The 19,758-nt window shown below is 43.0% G+C and overlaps 1 protein-coding gene across 1 annotated transcript; it reads left to right on the top strand.

Moving 5' to 3' along the window:
• Positions 1-290: 290 nt before the first annotated feature.
• Positions 291-18,968, top strand: park7 (parkinson protein 7). The gene is made up of 6 exons (XM_078557936.1): positions 291-413; positions 7,389-7,490; positions 9,451-9,510; positions 11,697-11,766; positions 16,553-16,639; positions 17,663-18,968. Exons 1-6 carry the CDS (start codon positions 324-326, stop codon positions 17,815-17,817), a joined length of 564 nt encoding a protein of 187 aa, XP_078414062.1. The 5' UTR covers positions 291-323; the 3' UTR covers positions 17,818-18,968.
• The last annotated feature ends 790 nt before the right edge of the window (positions 18,969-19,758 follow it).

Genomic DNA, 19,758 nt, shown 5'->3' with positions numbered 1-19,758 from the left:
AAATTTGAAATAAAAGCAGTGAAAACTGGAAATACTCAGCAGGTCAGGCAACATCTCTGGAGATAGAAGCAGAACTAAATGGGGTCGATGGGCCAATTCTGATGAAAGGTCATCAACATGAAATGTTAACTCCATTTCTCTCCGTTTGTCTCCTCACCAATGCTGCCAGACCCACTGAGCGTCTGCTTCTGTGTTTTTCTGAGGCTGCCTGTGCTGCAGTGCAGCTGTTTTGAATTTGCGGCGCAGGGTGTCGTGTCCGCTCTCGGGACCCGTTGCCCGGCCTATAATACACCGCGCGGGGGCCGGCGGACGCCTGTTCCAAGATGGCGGTCAAGCGGGCACTGGTGATTTTGGCCAAAGGAGCGGAGGAGATGGAAACAGTGATTCCCACGGACCTAATGCGCCGGGCCGGGGTGAGCCAGACACCCGTTTACTTTCAGGATTCCTTTTGATCATGAACCCATTGCAGATTAAGTTGAGAAATGCGTGAGTCGGCGGCCCAGGCGTGATTGGCGGGTGGATCGCCCAATCACCGCAGAGCTGGGGTGGGAAGGGCCAGGCTGCGCAGCCAATGGGATTGCGGCTGTTTGACCTCGAATGACAGCAGCATTTTCAGAGACAGGAACGTGCCTCTGGACAAACTGACCCTTCTCTTCTGTGCAAGGGGCTCTGCTCCAGTTAGTCCTTAAATCGCCTAATGCAGATTTGTCCGGCAGGTGGGATAATTTAGCAGTTCTGACACTGTGAACTCGGAATCCAGAGGCCTGGGCTAATGATCCTCTCAGTGATATGAGTTCTACTTTGGCATAAAATGCCAGTGTCAGTGGTAGGAGCATAGGAATAGGAGAAGGTCATTTAGCTGCTCAGGCCTGTCCTGCCAATCACTAAGATCATGGGTGATTTCTGACCTAACTCCTTATACCTCATGTCCCTTAATACATTCCATTAACAAAGTCTAAAGTTGACTATCGATCTAGTATCAATTACTGTTTGTGGAAGAGAGTTCTAAACTTCTACCACCCTTTGTGGGCAAACATGTTTCCCTCCTGAAAGAGCTGACTCTATTTTTTCAGATGAGTCCCTCAGTCCTAGATTCCCCAAACCCCATCTACCCAATCTTTTCCCTTTTGATATTTTGATAACTTTGGTCATATGTACCCTTAACCCTCTACATTCCAAGGAATACAATTCTAGCTTATGTAATGTCTCTTTGTAGCTTAACCCTTGGAGACATTCTAGTAAAACTGCTGCGTTCACTCCAAGGCCAGCATATTCTTCCTAAAGTATGGTGCCCAGAGCTGGCTTCAGAACTCCAGGTGTGATCTAACTGGGGGTTTGTATAGCTGAAACTTAAATTCTTGTATTCTAATCTTCTAGATAAAAAGGCCAGGATTTCATTAGCATTGGTCACAATGAAACTACTGATTTGTCATTTAAAAGCTTATCAGGTTCCCAAATGTCCCTTAGGGACAGAAATCTGACCTACACGTGATTCCAAACACATGGGTTGACTTTTAACTGCCCACTGAAATGGCCTAGCAAGCCACCCACTGGCCTTGGTGTCAATTAGAGATGGGCAATAAATGCTGGCCTTGCTAGTGATGCCCATATTTTATTCATTATTGCAATGTTAATGTTGCTGACCAAGGCCAGTGTTTATTGCCCAATTCTATTCCTCTTTGAGAGGGTGGTGGAGAATCTCCTTGAACTGCTGCAGTCCATGTGATGTAGGTACACCTGAAGTGCAGTTGGTGACAATGATGGGAAGGCGGGAAGAGTTCCAGGTTTTTGATACAGGGATGAAAGAACAGAATTCACAGAATTGTTATGGTGCACTAGGAGGCCACTTGGCCCATAGAGTCTGCACTGCCCTCTGAATGAGCAACTCACCTAGTACCATTCCTCCACCTTCTCACTGTAACCCTGCACATTCTTCCTTTTCAGATAAGTCTAGTTCCCTTTTGAATGCTTCAATTGAGCTTGCCTCCACTACACACTCAGGCAGTGCATTCCAGACCCTAACCACTTGCTGTGTTAAAAAAAAAAGTTTCTCTTTGTATCACTTTTTTGTTTCTTTTACTAATTACTTTAAATTTGTGACCCCTCAATCCTTTCATGAATGGGAACAGTATTTCCCTATCTACCCTGTCCAGACCCCTCATAATTTTGAATTCCACTATCAAATCTCTTCTCAACCATCTTTTCTCTAAGGAAAACAGTTCTAACTCCTCCAATCTATCTTCATAACAGAAGTTCCTCATCCCTGGAACCATTTCTCGTGAATCTTTTCTGCACTGTTTCCAATGTCTTCGGCTACTGCTTTTCCTGTTAACCATTGACTCCCAGCTGATTCGGCCCAGACCTGTTGTTACGCCATTGAAGTTGGCTTTGCCCCAGTTAATTTTTCTCACTCTGGACTGTTCTTTATCTTTTGCCATAGTCGGCCTAAACCTTATGATACAATGATCACTGTTCTCTGAATGTTCTCCTACTGACGCTTGATCCACTTGGCCCGCCTCATTTCTAAGAGCCAGGTCTAGCAGTGTCTCCTTCCTCATTGGACTAGAAACATACTGCTGAAGAAAATTTTCTTGAACACACACTTTAGGAACCCTTGCCCCTCTCTGCCCTTTACACTACAACTATCCCAGGTCTATATTTGGATAATTAAAGGCCCCCATTATAACTACTTTATAATTTTTTCACCTCTGTCATTTCCGTGCAGATTTGTTCCTTTACACTAGTTGTTGACCAATAGACTACACAGAGAAATGTAATTGCACCTTTTATCGTTGTTCCTTAGCTCCAGCTAAATAGATTATGTCCTTGACCCCTCTGGGACATCCTCTTTCTCCAACACTGCAATGTTCTCCTTAATCACTACCACCACCCTCCTCCTTTTCTTCCTTTCCTATGTTTCCTGAACCCTTGTATCCAGGAATATTTAACACCCAATCTTGCCCTTCTTTGAACCCTGATTTATTACCATTTGGTTACTATCTAATGCTCTCGATCTCTCCAAGTATTCTGTGACCCTTGGTAATTCTCTCTAATATCTCCAGGGGTGTGGGAACCAGGAGGTAATATTAGGAAGAATTATTAAGGAGCACAGAATACTTGGAGTGATAGATAGCACTGGAGTAGGTAATATGTTAATAGGTGGGTGAGAGTAAAGGAGACAGTAATAAAATCTAAATGAGGGTTACTGTGAACGTATGTGAATGCATGGAGTGCAATAAATAAGACTGGTGAGTTACAAGGGCAAATTGCTGTGTGATGTAGCTATAACAGAGACCTGGCTCAAAGGTTGAATTTATAGTTCCAAGTCAGGATTGTGTGAGAGTTGGAGGGGAACTTGCAGGTGGTGGTGTTCCCATGTGTCTGCTGCCTTTTGTCTTCTAGGTGGCAGAGATCGTGGGTTTGGATGGTACTGTTGAGGGAGCCTTGGTGAGTTGCTGTAGTGCATCTTGTAGATAGTACACACTGCTGCCACTATGCACTGGTGGTGGAGGGAGTGAATGTTCAAGATGATGGACGGGGTGCCAATTAAGTGAACTGCTTTGGCCTGAATGGTGTTGAGCTTCTTGGATTGTTGGACCTGCATTCATCCAGGCAAGTGAAGAGTATTCCATCACACTCCTGAGTTGTGCCTTTTTGGATTGTGGACAGGCTTTGGGGAGTCAGGAGGTGAGTTACAGCAGAATTTCTTGTCTCACCTGCTCATGTAACCAAACTATTTATGACTGGCTGAGTTCTGTTTTTGAATGTGGAGAGGGTGGTAACCCCAGGATGTTGGCAGTGGGTGTTCAGCAATGGTAAAACCGTTGAATGCTGTGGGGAGGTGGTGAGATTCTCTCTTGTTGGAGATGGTTATCACTTGTGTGATAAGAATGTTACTTGCCACTTATCAGCTCAAGCCTGAATGTTGTCCAGTTCTTGCTGCATATGCTCACGAGCTGCTTCAGTTATCTGAAGAGTTGCAAATCATACTGAACACTGAAATCGTCAGTGAAAATGCTCACATCTGAACTTATGATGGAGGTGTGGTCATTGAAGCAGCTGAAGATGGCTGGGCAATTTTCCGCATTGTCTGGTAGATGCTGTTAATGTAGCTGTACTGGAATAGCTTGGCCAGGGGTGGCTGGAGCAGAGGTCTTCAGTAACAGCGGAAGGTTGGAAGGGCCCATAGCCTTTGCTGTATCCAATGCCTTCAACTGTTCCTTGATCTCATGTGGAGTGAATAGAATTGGCCGAAGACTGACATCTATGATGGTGGGATCCTTGGAGGAGGTTAGATGGATCGTGCACTTGGTTCTTCTGGCTGAAGGTGGGTGCAAATGCTTCAGCCTTGTCTTTTGCACTGAAATGCTGGGCTCCCCTATTATTGACTATGGGGATGTTTTTGGAGCCACCACCTCCTGTTAGTTAATTTTCCACAACTATTCATGACTGCAGTGTTCTGATCTGATTTATTGATTGTGGGATCGCTTAGCTCTGTCTATAGCATGTTGCTTCTGCTGTTTAGCATGCACAAAGTCCTGTGTAGCTTCATCACATGGGCAATTCATTTTTAGATACTCCCGTTCCTGCTGGAGTGAAGGATAAGCTGGGCCATGAGGTTAGACTCTGGTTGAAAGCCCACAGTGCCTCATGGATTCCCAGTTTTAAGCTGCTAGATCTGATCTGATTTTATCCCTTTAAGCATGGTGGTAGTGCCACACAGAATATACCATATGTGAAGATGGGACTTCCTCTCCACAAGGCTGCAGTTGTTACTCCTATCAGTACTATCATGGACAAATCCCATCTGCGACAGATTGCGGGGGACTTGATCAAGTAAGCTTTTCCCCCCTGTTCTCACTGCACCTGCTGCAGGCCTATCTGGTAGCCATATCCTTCTGAGCTCAGTCAGTAGTGGTTCTACTGAGCCACTCTTGGTGATGGACATTGAAGTCCCCCACCCAGCGTACATTCTATGCCCTTGCCACCCTCAGTGCTTCTTCCAAATGGTGTTCAGCATGGATGATTCATCAGTTGAGGTGGGGTGGGAGGGAAAGCAGCAGGTGATAATCGGGTTTTCTTGCTCATGTTTGACCTGATGCCGTGAGACTTCATGGGGTCTGGAGTCAGTGTTGAGGACCCTCAGGACCACCACCTCCTGATTGTACACCATTGTGCCACCACCTCTGGTGGCCAGTGGGACAGAACATCCCCAGAACTGGTGATGGAGTCTGGAATATTGGCTATAAGGTATGATTTGGTGAGTTGCTTGGTTAGCCTGGGGACAGCTTTCCCAATTTTGACACAAGCCTGCAGATGTTAGTAAGGCAAACTTTGCAGGTTTGACAGGGCTGGGTGTGCCATTGTCATTTCCGGTGCCTGGGTGGATGCTAGGTGGTCCATCCGGTTTATTCATGCTCGTCTTTCTTGTAGTGGCTTGATACAACTGGGTGACTTGCTATGCAATATCAGAGGACTGTTAAGAGTCAGCCACATCGCTGTGGATCTGGAATTACATGTAGGCAAGACTGGATAAGGACAGCAGATTTCATTCCCTAAAGGACATTAGTGGGCCTGTGAATGAATTTTTTAAAAATGTCATTCATTCTGGTATTAGAATGCCACTTAAAAAGCAAGTCTTGCCTTTAAATGACTTGGCACCACCCTCCAATGCCTTAAGCACTAGAGTGACTAGAGTGTATAATAGTGACGCAAACTGAATTGTAGGCAAAAATGGAAGCCATTTTGTACACCAAGTTCTCCCAAACAACAAAAGGATGACTTTCCAGTTAGCCTGTTTTTTGTTGGTGGTTGAAGGTGGAACTTTAGACAGGATCCTGGAAGAGCTCCTTGCTCTTCAAATGTTGCTTTGATTCAGCAATTCATCTGAAGGCAACATCACCAATGCAGTGATCACTCAGCGCACTGGAATGCCTGACTAGGTTACATGCTGCAGCCAAACTTGTTGAATTGTAAACTTTAGACTCTGTGGTAGGTGTGCTACCAACTAAGTAAAGCTGAAATAAAAACAAAATGCTGGAAATACAGCTGGTCTGGCAGCATCTGTGGAGAGAGAAACAGTCAACGTTTCGGGTCAATGACCTTTCATCAGAATTGGGAAAAGTTAGAGATGGAATAAGTTTTGATAGCTGATCAAACACTAGAAAGAAAATAGGAAAGCAATGAAGAGGCAGAACTTTTATTACTATTTTTAAAAAATCTTGGATTTTGTCTCACTTGTAGCATGTTTAATGTAAATTTAAGTTGTATCAAACTCTCTGATCTTAAATCTGTTAATTTCTGTGTTAACAGTGTGTATTTGGAGATTTACTTTTTGTTAAGTATTATGTATCTACAAGTTAACTGTAAACTAGAATGTTTGTTTCAATGATTTGAATGTTCAGCACTTCAGAACTGCCTTTAGGATATCAGTCAAGCAAAAGCAGATTTTGGGAATCTTATTTGGCATCCACTACAGCCACGTGAAAACACCAAGCAGTATAATTTTAGAACAAATCCTTCCAAACTTGGAAAGAGCATCTTGAACTTTGTAATATTAAAGGGGTCATAAGCAGCAACAGGTTCATCACTGGAATTGGCATTGGTAGCAATTGGGATTGTGCAGAACCTTCACCCACAATGATGTTACGTAATGTTGGCAGACCTCTAGACAGTGCGTTTTAAAATCTGGTTTGGATTGCAATCCACAGTTAAATTCCAACATCTTGTATATATCTCCCTTCTCTACCTCTTCCTCTCTGTGCCCACACTGTCCACTAGCTGGGGTAGGGAAGAGGGGACCAGGCTCTCAATCTCTTCCTGCTGGAGAGCAGCAAGAAAGACCTGTGACAGCTGACTTTCTAACAGATTGACTGGAATCACAGCAAGGAGCCTCACACCATGTCGGATGAGAACTAGCTTGTGTCTACTATATATCTTTGTGTTAATAAGGCAGGAACATGGTCAGTGTCACAAGTAACTTAAACCCACTGCTATTAATACACTAGGAAAGATTATATTGAAGTTAAACATACTTTGTGTTTTGATTCATGAGTCCCTGAATTCACTCCTCAAATTGATCCTACCAGTACCAATTCCAGTGATGAACCTGTTGCTGCTTATGACCCCTTTAATATTACAAAGTTTAAGATGCTCTTTCCAGGTTTGGAAGGACCTGTTCTAAAATTATACTGCTTGGTGTTTTCACATGGCTGTAGTGGATTCCAAATAACATTCCCAAAATTTGCTTTTGCTTTACTGATATCCCAAAGGCAGTTCTGAAGTGCTGAGCATTCAAAGCACCTTCCTGCTGCTCCATGGCAGGTTTCTGTCACTTAGAACGACTTTTCAACAGATAGTGATTATCAATAGTGTCCTTTGTATTTCAGATAACGGTAACAGTGGCAGGGCTGACCTGTAAGGAGCCTATAACATGCAGCCGTGATGTGGTTATTTGTCCTGACTCCAGCCTAGAAGATGCAGCTAAAGAGGTATGTTGTCTCTTAAGTGTCAAGTGATACAGGTAAATGGGGGAGTTGTTTATTTTAGCAAAGAGTAAACAGAGTTCAATGACAGTGCATTAATTGAACTTTGATTTAATATTCTAGTTCTGCAGCATTTTGCCAATAGGATTAAAACTCTGAACAAGCCCCCAGCATGCACTTGCTTCTAGATTTGAGCTTGCTGCATACTTGCTGGGTTCATGCAAATTCAGTGTATGCCAAGGTAACTCACTCGTGGAGTGTAGGTTCTTAGACTGAGGTCTGGTCTCCATTCAGCATGAGGCCCTATTGGTTGTGTTGCTGAGCCATGTTTCCATTCTCAAACAGCCTGAAAATATCACAGCAGTGTTTTTTAAAAATGTGTTCACAGGACGTGAGCATTGCTGGCAAGGCCAGCATATATTGCCAACCCTAATTGTCCTTGAGGAGATGGAGGATAGGAAACTGCTCCAGTTCTGGTGTAGGTACACCCACAGTGTGCTAGGGAGGGAGTTCCAGGATTTTGACCCAGTGATAGTGGAGGGATGGTGATGTATTTCTAAGTCGGGATGCTCTGTGACTTGAAAGGGAACTTGCAGGTGATGGTGTTCCATATGCATGCAGCCTTGTTCTTCTAGGTGGTAGAGGTTGTTGATTTGGAAGGTGCAGTTGAAGGAACCTTGGCAAGTTGCTGTAGTGCATCTTTAGATGGCACAGACTGCTGCTACTGTGTGCTGGTAGTGGAGGGAGTAAATGTTTAAGGTAGAGGATGGGGTGCTAAACAAGTGGGCTGCTTTGTTCTGGATGGTGTCAAGTTTCTTGTGTTGTTGGAGCTGCACTTATCCAATCAATGGGAAGATAATGGCTAGATTGGACCTATCCTGCTTTTTATGGACAAGGCATATATGAGCAATTTTCCACTTTGTACCAGAACAGTTTGGCCAGAGGCAGGGTTAGCTCTGGAATATAAGTTTTCGCCACCACAGTTGGGATGTTATTAGGGCCCTTTGCCTTTGCTGTATCCAGTGCGCACAACTGTTCCTTGATATTGTGTGAAATGAATCGAATTGGCTGAAGCCTAGCAACTTTTGCTGGGAACTCTGAAGGAGGCTCAGGTGGGTCATCCACTTGATACTTGTAGCTGAATATGGTTGCAAATGCTTCAGCCTCGTCTTGCACTCGGGTACCGGGCTCCACCAACATCGAGGATGGTGATGTTTGTAGAGCCACCGTCTCCTTTTTAATTATTTAATTGTCCAATCAGCATTCACAGCATGGTGAGCACTGCTCAATTCCTACTGTCTCCATTTGTTTCACACCGTGCCACTCACGGCGTGAGATTTAGCACATGGTAAGGTAACTTGATGGTGAAATGTAAATGTATTAGATTGCTCACTTGGGCTCGATCTTCATTCGGCATGAAGCTCTGTTTCTTGTGATTCTGAACCATGTTTCCATTCTGGAACAGCCTTGAAATATTGCAATGGTATTTTTTTAAAAAAAAGCTTGTTCACGGACGTGAGCACTGCTAACAAGGTCCACAATTATTGCCCATCTCGGACTGTGTACCATGCTGATTACTGTGCACACTGAAACACACTGCAATACTGAGTGCTGTGTATACCCTTCTGTGGGCTCTGAAGCCAGCAATGTCTGTTTTGTAGTCTGGGTTCCTGTACCATTTCCTGTGGCTAAGAATAATCTTTAATTTTATGGTTGGGTTTGAATTCCACATAGTTGATTTTGAAGGCTCAGTGCACAGGCAAGGCAAGTGACTTCATCTGACTGGACAAAATCCAGGACACAATGTCACTGTTCTTTTATCTGTTCTAATGCTTGGTGGGTTTGGTTCCCTTTCACTCCATGACATAATAGCTTCTCCTTGTGATTCTGTTTGCAATGAGGGACAGTAGCTAAACCTGGGGTCAACTGTTGACTGTTGGAATATTGATGATGTATCTTTTTGCAGGGTCCATATGACGTGATTGTATTACCTGGAGGAAACCTTGGAGCCCAGAACTTAGCTGAGGTGAGTTCGAGTAGAATCTGAGGTTCAATAAACTCTGTATTTGTTTCATAATTCTCTTTGTCACTGCTGGAAACACCATACCTAATGATTAATTTAATGTTTTACTCCTTTGTGGAGCAAAAGAAAGAACGTCCATTTATGTGGCGCCTTTAAAGTCCCAGAAGTGTTTTGTAGCCAATGAATTGCTTTTGAGATGTAATTACTGTTATGTAGGCAAACAGGTAGCCCAAAGATGCCCAAACCAGCAATGTGCTGAAAGAGCAGGCTCAGGTGTGATATGCTGCTGGACTGAATAGCCTGTGCACAATTCGCTGATGACACCCAGCTCTACCTCATCACCACCACTGCCTCTCGATCCTCCTCTGTTGCTAAATTATCAGACTGCTGGTCCAACATCTCGTACTGGATGAGCTGAAATTTTCTCCAACTAAATGTTGGGAAGACTGAAGCCATTGTTTTCCATTCCTGCTGCAACCTCTCTACCCTAGCTACTGACTCTTCCCCTCTCCCTAGCAACTGTCTGAGATTAAAGCAGACTGTTAGCAACCTTGGGTGTCACATCTGACCCCAAGATGAGCTTCTTACACATTCAGTGTTACTAAGACTGCCTAGTCCTACCTCTGCTCATCTGTTGCTCTAGATTTGATTAGTCCAACACATTCCTGGCAGGTCTCCCGCATTTTATCCTCAACTTGAGATCATCCAAAACTCTGCTGTCCGTGTCCCATTCACCCATCACCCCTGTGCTTTGCTGACCTACATTGGCTTCCGTTCATGCAGTGTCTTGATTTTTAAAATTCTTATCTTTGTTTTCAAACCCCTCCGTGGCCTCACTCCCCTCAATATCTGTGATGACCTCCAGCCCCACAACCCTCCAATATACCTGCATTCATCTAATTCTGGACTCTTGAACATCCCTGATTTTAATTGCCACACCATTGGTGGCCATGTTTTCAACTGCCTCAACCCTAAACTCTGGTGTTCCTCCCCTACACCTCTTGGCCTTTCTGCCTCTTTTCTCCTTTAGGACACTTTAAAAACTTACCTTTTTGACTAAAGTTTTAGTCATCTGACCTGATATCTCCTTATGTGGCTTGATGTTGTATTTTGTTTTATAATGTCCCTGTGAACTGCCTTGGGCTGTTTTATTACATTAAAGCTGCTATATAAATGCAGATTGTTGTTGGTTTTCTTGCTTGTGTGTGAAGAATGGCCTTTTGGGTGAGATATTAGAGCTGCTGTACCCCAGCAGTTGCCTGGGAAGAAAGGGAATTACTGATGCACCCTTCAAAGGCACACTTTGTTCTGTATGTTTTTTCTTCAGCTGTTTGTTTTGCACATGAAACATTCATAGAAGCCATACAGCACAGAATGCAGTCACTTGGCCTGTTGTGTCTATGCTGGCTCTTTGAAAGAACAGTCATTCTTACTCCCACATCCCTGCTTTTTGTCTGTAATGCTGTGAGTTACTTATCCCTGAGTACCTTTCCAACTGCCTTTTCAAAATGATAATGGAATAGACTTTCACCACCTTATTAGGCAGTGAATTTAAGATCCTGACAACTAAGTGAAAATATTCTCCTCGATCAATGACCCAATCACCAGAGGGAATAGTCTTCCTCTGTCCACTCTGAAAACCTGCCATTATCTTGAAAACCTCTCTTTGGTTACCTCAACTTTCTCACTTTCAAAGACAGCAGTTTTAACTTCTCCAACCTCTCCTCATAACTGAAGTGCATTATCCCTGTTAAGATCCTGGTAAATCCCCTGTACCCTTTCTAATGCCTTTGATTTTTCTTGGGTGTGATGCCCAGAATTGTCAGCTATACCCCAGCTGATGCCTAAGCAGTAATTTAGAGCAGTAGCATGATCTCATCGCTTTTATATTCTATGTCTGTATTTATAAATCCAAAGTAACTCATTTTTTGATCAACTTAACAACTTGTCCTGCCACCTTTTAAGGATTTGTGTATATAGATACCAAGATCTCTGTCCATTTTACACTTTACAACTTTTCAGACCAATTAATTCTTAGAGCATAGTGCAGAGCCAGAGAATATATCACAAAATACACAATGTACATTACTGTGTCCAGACAAATGAGAATCATAACTGCTATAGAAAATAATAACTTGTGCAAATTTGCAATGGCTTATTTGAAACTTGCCTTTTTTTTTAATTTTTAGTCTCCAGCTGTAAAAGAAGTGCTGAAGGCCCAGGATTGCAAGAATGGTTTGATTGCTGCTATCTGTGCAGGTATGGCTTTCTTGACTTGGAGCTCCATATACATTTCATTCCCTGTGCTGGTTTCCTTCAATTGGTTAAACGCAAGTGACCGACAGAACCATACAGACCAGAAAGATCACATGTTTTATCTCTGACCTATACTAAATTAGGTTACCTCAGCCATGGGGCGGTGGAGGGTCTAGAAGTGCCCTTGATACCTCTGGGTTATTGAAGGGTAAATTGCTCAAAATGCCCTCTGGCTCACTTCAGTTACAAAACCCCCTCTGTCAGAGGCGATGAGGAAGGACTCTGGTTTTAATGTTAACCTGTAATCAGCTAGTGAAATAACACATTTGTCTCTAAAATTAAGAATGGCTGCTTGGGTAAAGCACCAGAGTATAATGGGCACCTTCAGAAGCTTTTTTTGGTCTTTCACAGGATCTGGTGTTGCTGGCTAGGCCAGCATATGTTGCCCATCCCTAATTGCCGTTGAGAAGATGGTGGTGAGCTGCCTCCTTGAACCAGTGCAGTCCATGTGGTGTAGGTACACCCACTGTGCTGTTAGGGAACTCCAGTATTTTATCCTAGTGATGGTGAAGGAACAGTTCCAAGTTAGGATGGTGTGTGGTTTGGACAGGAACTTGCAGTTCGTGGTGTTGCCATGTGCCTGCTGTCTGTGTACTCCTAGGTGGTAGAGGTCGTGGGGTTGGAAGGTGCTGTCGAAGGAGCCTTGGTGAATTGCTGCAGTGCATCTTGTAGATGGTATACACTGCTGCCACTGTGCACCAGTGGTGGAGGGAGTAAATGTTGAAGGTGGTGGATGGGGTGCCAGTCGAGTGGGCTGCTTTGTCCTGGATGGTGTCAAGCTTCTTGAGTGTTGTTGGAGCTCCACTCATCCAGGCAAGTGGAGAGTATTCCATCACACCCCTGACTTGTGCCTTGTAGATAGTGGACAGGCTTTGGGGAGTCAGGAGATGAGTTACTCTTCTAAATTCTCAACCCCTGACCTGTTCTTGTTGCCGCAGTATTTACATGGCAGGTCCAGTTCAGTTTCTGGTCAGTGGTAACCTCAGGATGCTGATAGTGGGGGATTCAGTGATGGTAGTGCCATTGAATGTCAAGGGGAGATGGTTAGATCCTCTCTTGTCGTCCCAGGAAGAAGTTGGGTGAGTTTGTGGGGAGTATATAAACTGATACTTAAAACAAATGGAAAGAGGTTATGGTGCAGTTTTCTTCAATGTTTTGGATGATTAGTTTTGTTTATCTAAGCCTCAAGATTAATACTGAGTAACCTTGGGCCTTAGTTAGTCTTCACTAAAACGTAACTGCTTCATTCTAGCTTCTTGCATTTTCAGACTCTGGAGCTGGAGGCAGCACCTTTTCTTTAACTTGGTGACTTCGAGTAATATCACACTGTAACGTGTGAGCAGCAGACGATGCTACTTCCTGTTTTTGTTCTTTTGCCACCAGCAAACCTACAACATTCAAAGTGCTTGAGTGCCTGTCTGATTGGTTCTTGGTTTCTTTCAGCTCCTAAGTGTCCCTGTGGTATCTTTACAACATGCATTTGCTTTGTTTGTTAACCACAGTATTTCCTGGGTTGGGGTGGCTCTGCATCCATTCTTGAATGGAAGGATGTTGAGAGGTTTTCTCTTTAAGTGCTGCTCCATTCCTGACCCCGGTAAGGGAGATATTAGTGAAAAAGAGCAGGGCACTGATCATTTCCTGGTCAATTTTCGCTTTCAGATGACCTGACTGTTGATACTGATTTTCTCTGTCTCTCAGATCAGTATCCATACCCCTGAGATACATCCTATACTTATAGGTATGAGGTTAGGACTGGATTGAGCTGTGGTTGAATAACCTGCCTGGAACCCTCTTGACTGATGGGAATGGCAACCTGGGCGAAGAACCAAATTACTCTTGATGAATTTTATCTTGAAGTGCTGGGCCACAAATTACCCCTGACTAATTCCGCATCCATCTCTCCTGGACAAACCTCAAAGCTGCATTTTTATTGGAGCCTGTGCAGCAGAGCGTCAGGATGCAGAAAGAGTAGAGAACTATTTGCATGCCCTGATTTTAATAATTCCAATCCTTCCCCAATACCATTGGGGCTGCTGCTCGGTTCTCTTTGCTGGGAGATGATGATGGAGGAGCACAAGATGTTCTGTCTGTCTCTTAATCAGGGATGGTTTTGAGGAGTGTCTCAAAGGCTAAGAGAGGCTTAGGGCCTCAGCAACTACAGGTACATTTCTAATTTTGAATCTAGTTGTCCCTCGTCTATTATTTATGTTCAATAGCCTGTAAAATGCCACCTTGTCATCTCTGCTGAAAGATGTCTCTATTTCTTTCTTAAATGAGCTATGTGCACTTTGTCCCTGAGTGCTAATCTGGTGCCTGTCTTTTTGATTTATTGCAGCCCTAACCAAAGCCAGTGAACTTGTATTCATATAGCACCTTTCACATTGCTGCACATACTCTGAAGTGCTTCTTGAAATATAGTTGCTGTCATGTTGGCAAGTGTGACTTTAGCGTAGCCTCTATACCAAGTTCTGCTACATTGAATGCAGTATCTTCATGCTCAAGTGATGTTTGTCTCCTGAATGTCCAAAACTGGCAGTGAATAAACTTGACGACGGCTGCAATGACACCTGTAAAGTTGCTCCTTGTATTCACCTTACATTTGTTCCATTATCTGATTATAATTCAGTTTGTGTGTGTGTTGTAATAAACCATGTAAGTAAAATGTATCAGATACATCAGACATAATTAGTCTGTCAGCAGGGTAGAGTTTTTTTTATCCCTCTGATAGCTGAGAGTGTCAATTGCTGAGAGCCCCTTCACACTGACCTTGGTAAATTTAAGAGTTCTTTCATATGGTCACAGTCACAGCAACATGAACAGGCAGGGTGGGCCTGGAAGAAAGTGTTGGCATTCTATTCGTTTGCCTTTAAGTCTTCAGGCTGTAAACCAAGTGTTGGTATGCTTTTGGCATGACAACTGAGCTCATTGACTTGCAGGACATGGTACATTTCATTTCTGTTGAATAAAATCCAATACTTATTTATTATTCATAATAGCTTTGAAACTGTAATGTACTCTTGAGGGTGCGTAGGTGAGGTTGGGTGTTGGTGTGATACAAGGCAAGTTTTTCTAGTTTTCAGCTGTGATTCTTCTCTCTCCCCCCCACCCCCTGAATCTAATGCCTAAAGGTGATAGCAGACGGGCTAATTTACCATGAGCACAGATGGGAAGTGGCCATGGTTGAGCAGTTTCAGTGAGCCTTAGCCTGTAATAAGATGCTGAAGTGGAATTGACTCTAAACCCTGGGGGCTGTGTTGGGGAGCAGCATCCTATCATAGACCAGTGCCTTCAGGACACCACACTTGTCCTACTGAGCTTCCATGTTTCACAGGAGGGTATCCACTTTTCATCCCTCTTTCCTTTGCTCCCAAACCCTATGAGCAGTTGGAAGCCAGGAAATTGCCGTCTTTTATATTTTTGCTGTTGGTGTTGATGGTGTCAGCTCTCAGTGGTATCGTTAATTCAAACTTACAAGGTTGTGAGACTGAGCTATGAACATCTTCGGAACTGCACGCCAGATTAATCTATATAGTTATGTTTAACATATTGACATACAAATTAGGAACAGGCCTTTGAGCCTGCTCTGCCATTCAATAATCGTAGCTGACCTGATTGTGACTCCAACTCCACTTTCCCACCTACTGCTGATACCCTTAGATTCTTGACTAATGAGGGAGTTGATCTCCCTCTGCCTTAAAAATGTTCAGTGACCCTGCCTCCATTACTCTCTGGGCAAGAGAATTCAAAAGATTCATGACCCTCCAAGAGAAAAAAAATTCTCCTTTTTCTTAAATGGGAAACCCCTTATTTTTAAATAGTGTATCCTAGTTCTAGTGTCCCCGAGTTGGAGTATAATGTGGGAAAATGTGAAGTTGCTCACTTTGACAGGAAGAATTTAAAAAAGCAGAGTATTACTTAAATGGAGAAAGACTACAGAATTGAGGTGCAGAGGGATCTAGGTGTTCTAGTGCATGAAGTCACAAAAAGTTAGTATGTAGGTATAGCAAGTAGTTAAGAAGGCTGATGGAATGTTATCCTTTATTATGAGAGGAATTGAACATAAAAGTAAGGATGTTATGCTCCAATTATACAGGGCATTGGTAAGACAACATCTTGAATGCTGTGTGCAGTTTTGGCCTCCTTATTTAAGGAAGGATGTAAATGCGTTGGGAGTCAGTTCAGAGGAGATTTGCTGGATTGATACCTGTTGTCTTATGAGGAAAGGTTGGACAGACTGGGCTTGTTTCCACTGGAGTTTAGAAGAGTGAGGGATGACTTGATTGAAGTATATAAGATCCTGAATGGTATTGCTAAGGTGGATGTGGAAAGGATGCTTCCTTCCTCTTGTGGGTGAGTCCAGAACTAGGGGGCACTGTTTTAAAATTAGGGATCGTCCTTTTAGGACAGATGTGAAGAATTTTCTTTTGAGGGTTGTGTGACTTTGGAACACTCTGCCTCAGGAGGCAGTGGAGGTGGGGTCATTGAATATTTTTAAGGCAGAGGTAGATCGATTCCCTTGCCTAACAAGAATCTAAGGTTATCAGGTGTAGATGGGAATATGGAATTTGAAACACAAACAGACCAGCCATGATCTTATTGAATGGGCGAATGGCCTACTTCTGCTCCTATTTCATATGTAGTCTCTCCCACAGGGGAAACATCCTTTCAGCATCCAAAACCTGATTTGTTTGTGCAAAAAGCCACCTTTTAATCTTTGTTTATTTTGCAGGCCCCACAGCTCTGCTGGCTCATGAAATAGGCTATGGGAAGAAAGTCACGACCCATCCTCTGGCTAAGGACAAAATGATGAATGGAGGTAATGGTTAGAATCCATGCTTCATTCCTATTGTGTATTCACCTTTACAAGCTTGTCTGCCAGATTGTAACAGTCTTACATGATGAAATGTTCATGTTCGTGTGTGATTCATATTTTTTATCTCAATGCTTTGTGTTTTCATTATCAATTTCAATTTAATTTAATCTCCTATTGAAATCCTAAAGGAGTTTAGTTTCCTGACAGTGCACTGCTTATGGCTTTTGTGTGCTCAGCTACTTAAAGCAATGGCAGGGCCAAACATACCACGAAGCTACCATGCTCAATGCCTGGCCTGTGCAAGATTAGCCAAACTCAGCTAGGTGATAGTACGGTGTTACATTTGGCGCTGTTCTGGAGAAGTGTTCTAGAAAATCAGGCTGCTTTTTCTTACTCCTGATCACAATCGGGTGACTTCCTACTGAAAGATGTTTCTCTGGTGCGCACAAGATCAAACATTGCTGAGGTTTCTTCCCCACTGACCGCTTCCTCATCCCACTCATTGGTCTAGTCACTTATCAACAGTGCTTTTGCTTGTGATTATCAGGCTTTGGGGTGAGCAGTTTGAGGTCTTTGGCATCTGTACTCCACATATTTCACCAAACAGCTGATCTAAGGGACCCCTTTTAGCGATGGTCCTGTGGCTTTGGAGTATTCATTTGACCTTGGCTCCAATGCATGCTGCTTAACTGACAGGTACCAAGAGCTGTGTGATTTCAGTTGGGGTCTACACTGTTTTGGAGTGTTCGAAGTAGCAGTGCTGAAATGTCAAACATCAAAACTTAAACAGGTCAATATCTGGATATAAGGAAACAGACTATTCCATTGTTGTTGTACAGTTTTGAGGCAGGGGTTGAGAAGTGGATGGAATCACAAAACATGATCCCAAAAGGCTGTGAAAATCCTGCAATTCTCTGTAATAAAAATATAATCTATCTTATTTCATCATCATAACCCAGTGGCTTTATCAATGCTGTGGAAACGTTCTTGAATTCTTGCTCTGATGCCTTGCTTTTTCCCTTCCAGGTCATTATATCTACTCTGAAGCTCGTGTGCAGATAGATGGGAATATCCTCACGAGCAGGGGGCCTGGCACCAGCTTCGAGTTCGGCCTTGCAATTATTGAACAGCTTCTTGGAAAAGAGGTGGCTGAGAAGGTCAAAGCCCCTTTGGTCCTGTGAAACTGCAAACTTCAGAGAACTATGCAGTTACTGGGGAAGGAATTGACTGAATTATTTTCTAGGTAGCAAGTCCCCAGTCTATCATAAATAGAGGCAACGTGCATTGTGGAAATTAACATTGTCTTTAAGCATCTTCAAAGTAAATGTTACTGTGCAGGACAGCAGAATTTAAACTTGCCAGATTTAAATCCTGATGGTACTGGAATCAGCTTCCAGAATTTCTGCTCAATGAGGACTGTGTTAGAATAAAGTTTAATCCCTACCCTAGTTCTACTCTGAATTGAAAAACTGAGGTGTGAATGTAACCTGAATTGCTGTAGTTGAGATTGCAACAGAAGGCCCTCCTGTATTTAATACCAATTGTCTGCATCTTTATTTTCTACACCTCCCCAAGTATCTTTTCTTCTTTTTGACCATCCATTGTTTTCCGCGCCTATTCTTTTGGAGCAGTGTGTTAGTCTTTTGACATTCTGTGAAGAATTGGTTCTGGAATACATTTCCAATGGGCTTACTTGGTACATTTTTTTCCTTTTGAGAAATACTTTGCTGTATATCAACTTTGATTCTGTGTCAGGGAAATTTCTGTGTCTGAAATTAATTTTTGTGCCAAATGTCCTTTGGGTTAATTTCCTGCTTTACACTACTTTTTAAAAACAAAACTCTTTAGAGTTTTTCCACTCTATCAACTGACAACTCCATGGAGGTAAATTGATTCAGGAACCATTCTTCATCAAATTTTTAAAATTAAAATACCTGAGGTATTAAAGTAATAAAGGCCTCTGCAAATTGCTGATAACTTGGATGTGTTTGTTAAATAATACCTTGGAGATTGAGCTGCACCTGGGCAGTTAGCTGTCCTATAGTGACATTGTAATTGAAGGTTGCTAAGGGGTGATGCTCTTTGGCTGCAGGCTCCAGGCATGTTAAACAAAGCACGATGAATATTTCTTATGTACCAAAGATTTGATTTTTTTTCTGTCAATGCCTCATGGTTGTTTAGATGAAGATGTAAGACTATAGTTAAAATTCCACAAGCCATTGCTTTTGAGCCCCATCTGTCTAGCTCCACTGCAACATTTGGACATGCACAGCAATAACTGAACAATCATTGCTTAAAGTTGCAACAAATAAAATCAGTATCTAGCTGTTAATGTGTGCATTTTTCCTCTGCCTGCTACCAATGTCACATTGGTAGACATTGTCACCTGCAGGTCATTTCTGATCTAGTAACTGAATAAGTATTATTGCTGGTGATAAAGTTGACTGGTACATGTTATAAATGTTGCTTCTTGAGGTAAAACTTGCTGGGGTGTGCTATCCTTTCATGGAAAGCAGCATCCTTTGAATATATAACCCAGGTGGCCATTCTTCCTGTGCATAGACTGTGAATATCAGTCCTTTGGGGTGGCAAGCATTGTAGTTGAGGCCAATCTCAGGTGTTCTCCAACTCCTACATTCTAGTAGGTGGTGTTGGATTATGAGCAGGTCCAGGAACCCTGACTGATGTTTTAACTTCCTCCCTCCATGTTTCAGGGATCCAGGACAGTTAGTTCCATGGGAATTGAACCTGAAACCATCTAGCTTACATCATGGCCCAACATTGTACAATCCAGCATTCTCCTGGATGAGCAAAAAACTTAGTCTGTTTGGCTGCCATTGGAAAAACTACACTTAGTCTTGATTCTATTGCACTCCTTAGTTGCTTGCTTTGGTCTGCATTCAATTTTGACCAAGAGTCAAATTTTCATTTCTTAGTCAGTACTGGGACTGCTCAATTTCACCTCTGCAACACTGCCTCTCTCTCCCTGAAACCTACATCGAAGTAGGCTATTTAGCCCCTCGAGCTGATCTATTGATCTTGGATTTTAAATTATTAATTGGGCTAGCATCTACTGCTATTTAATGGGAGAGTATGTTCCACACTTTGTGTGAAGATGGGTT

The sequence above is a fragment of the Cetorhinus maximus genome, chromosome 15, assembly GCF_964194155.1.
Source record: "Cetorhinus maximus chromosome 15, sCetMax3.hap1.1, whole genome shotgun sequence".
Lineage (NCBI taxonomy): Eukaryota > Metazoa > Chordata > Chondrichthyes > Lamniformes > Cetorhinidae > Cetorhinus > Cetorhinus maximus.
The sequence above is the reverse complement of the archived record's forward strand: the minus strand, read 5'-3'. Positions and strand labels throughout refer to the sequence as shown.

What these genes read in the sequence shown, in the direction of transcription:
- park7 (XM_078557936.1), top strand. Translation starts at nt 324, where the DNA reads ATGGCGGTCAAGCGGGCACTGGTGATTTTGGCCAAAGGAGCGGAGGAG. An exon ending in TAGAAGATGCAGCTAAAGAG is followed by an intron (nt 7,491 to 9,450) that starts GTATGTTGTCTC and finishes ATCTTTTTGCAG; the next exon opens with GGTCCATATGACGTGATTGT. An exon ending in GATTGCTGCTATCTGTGCAG is followed by an intron (nt 11,767 to 16,552) that starts GTATGGCTTTCT and finishes TTTATTTTGCAG; the next exon opens with GCCCCACAGCTCTGCTGGCT.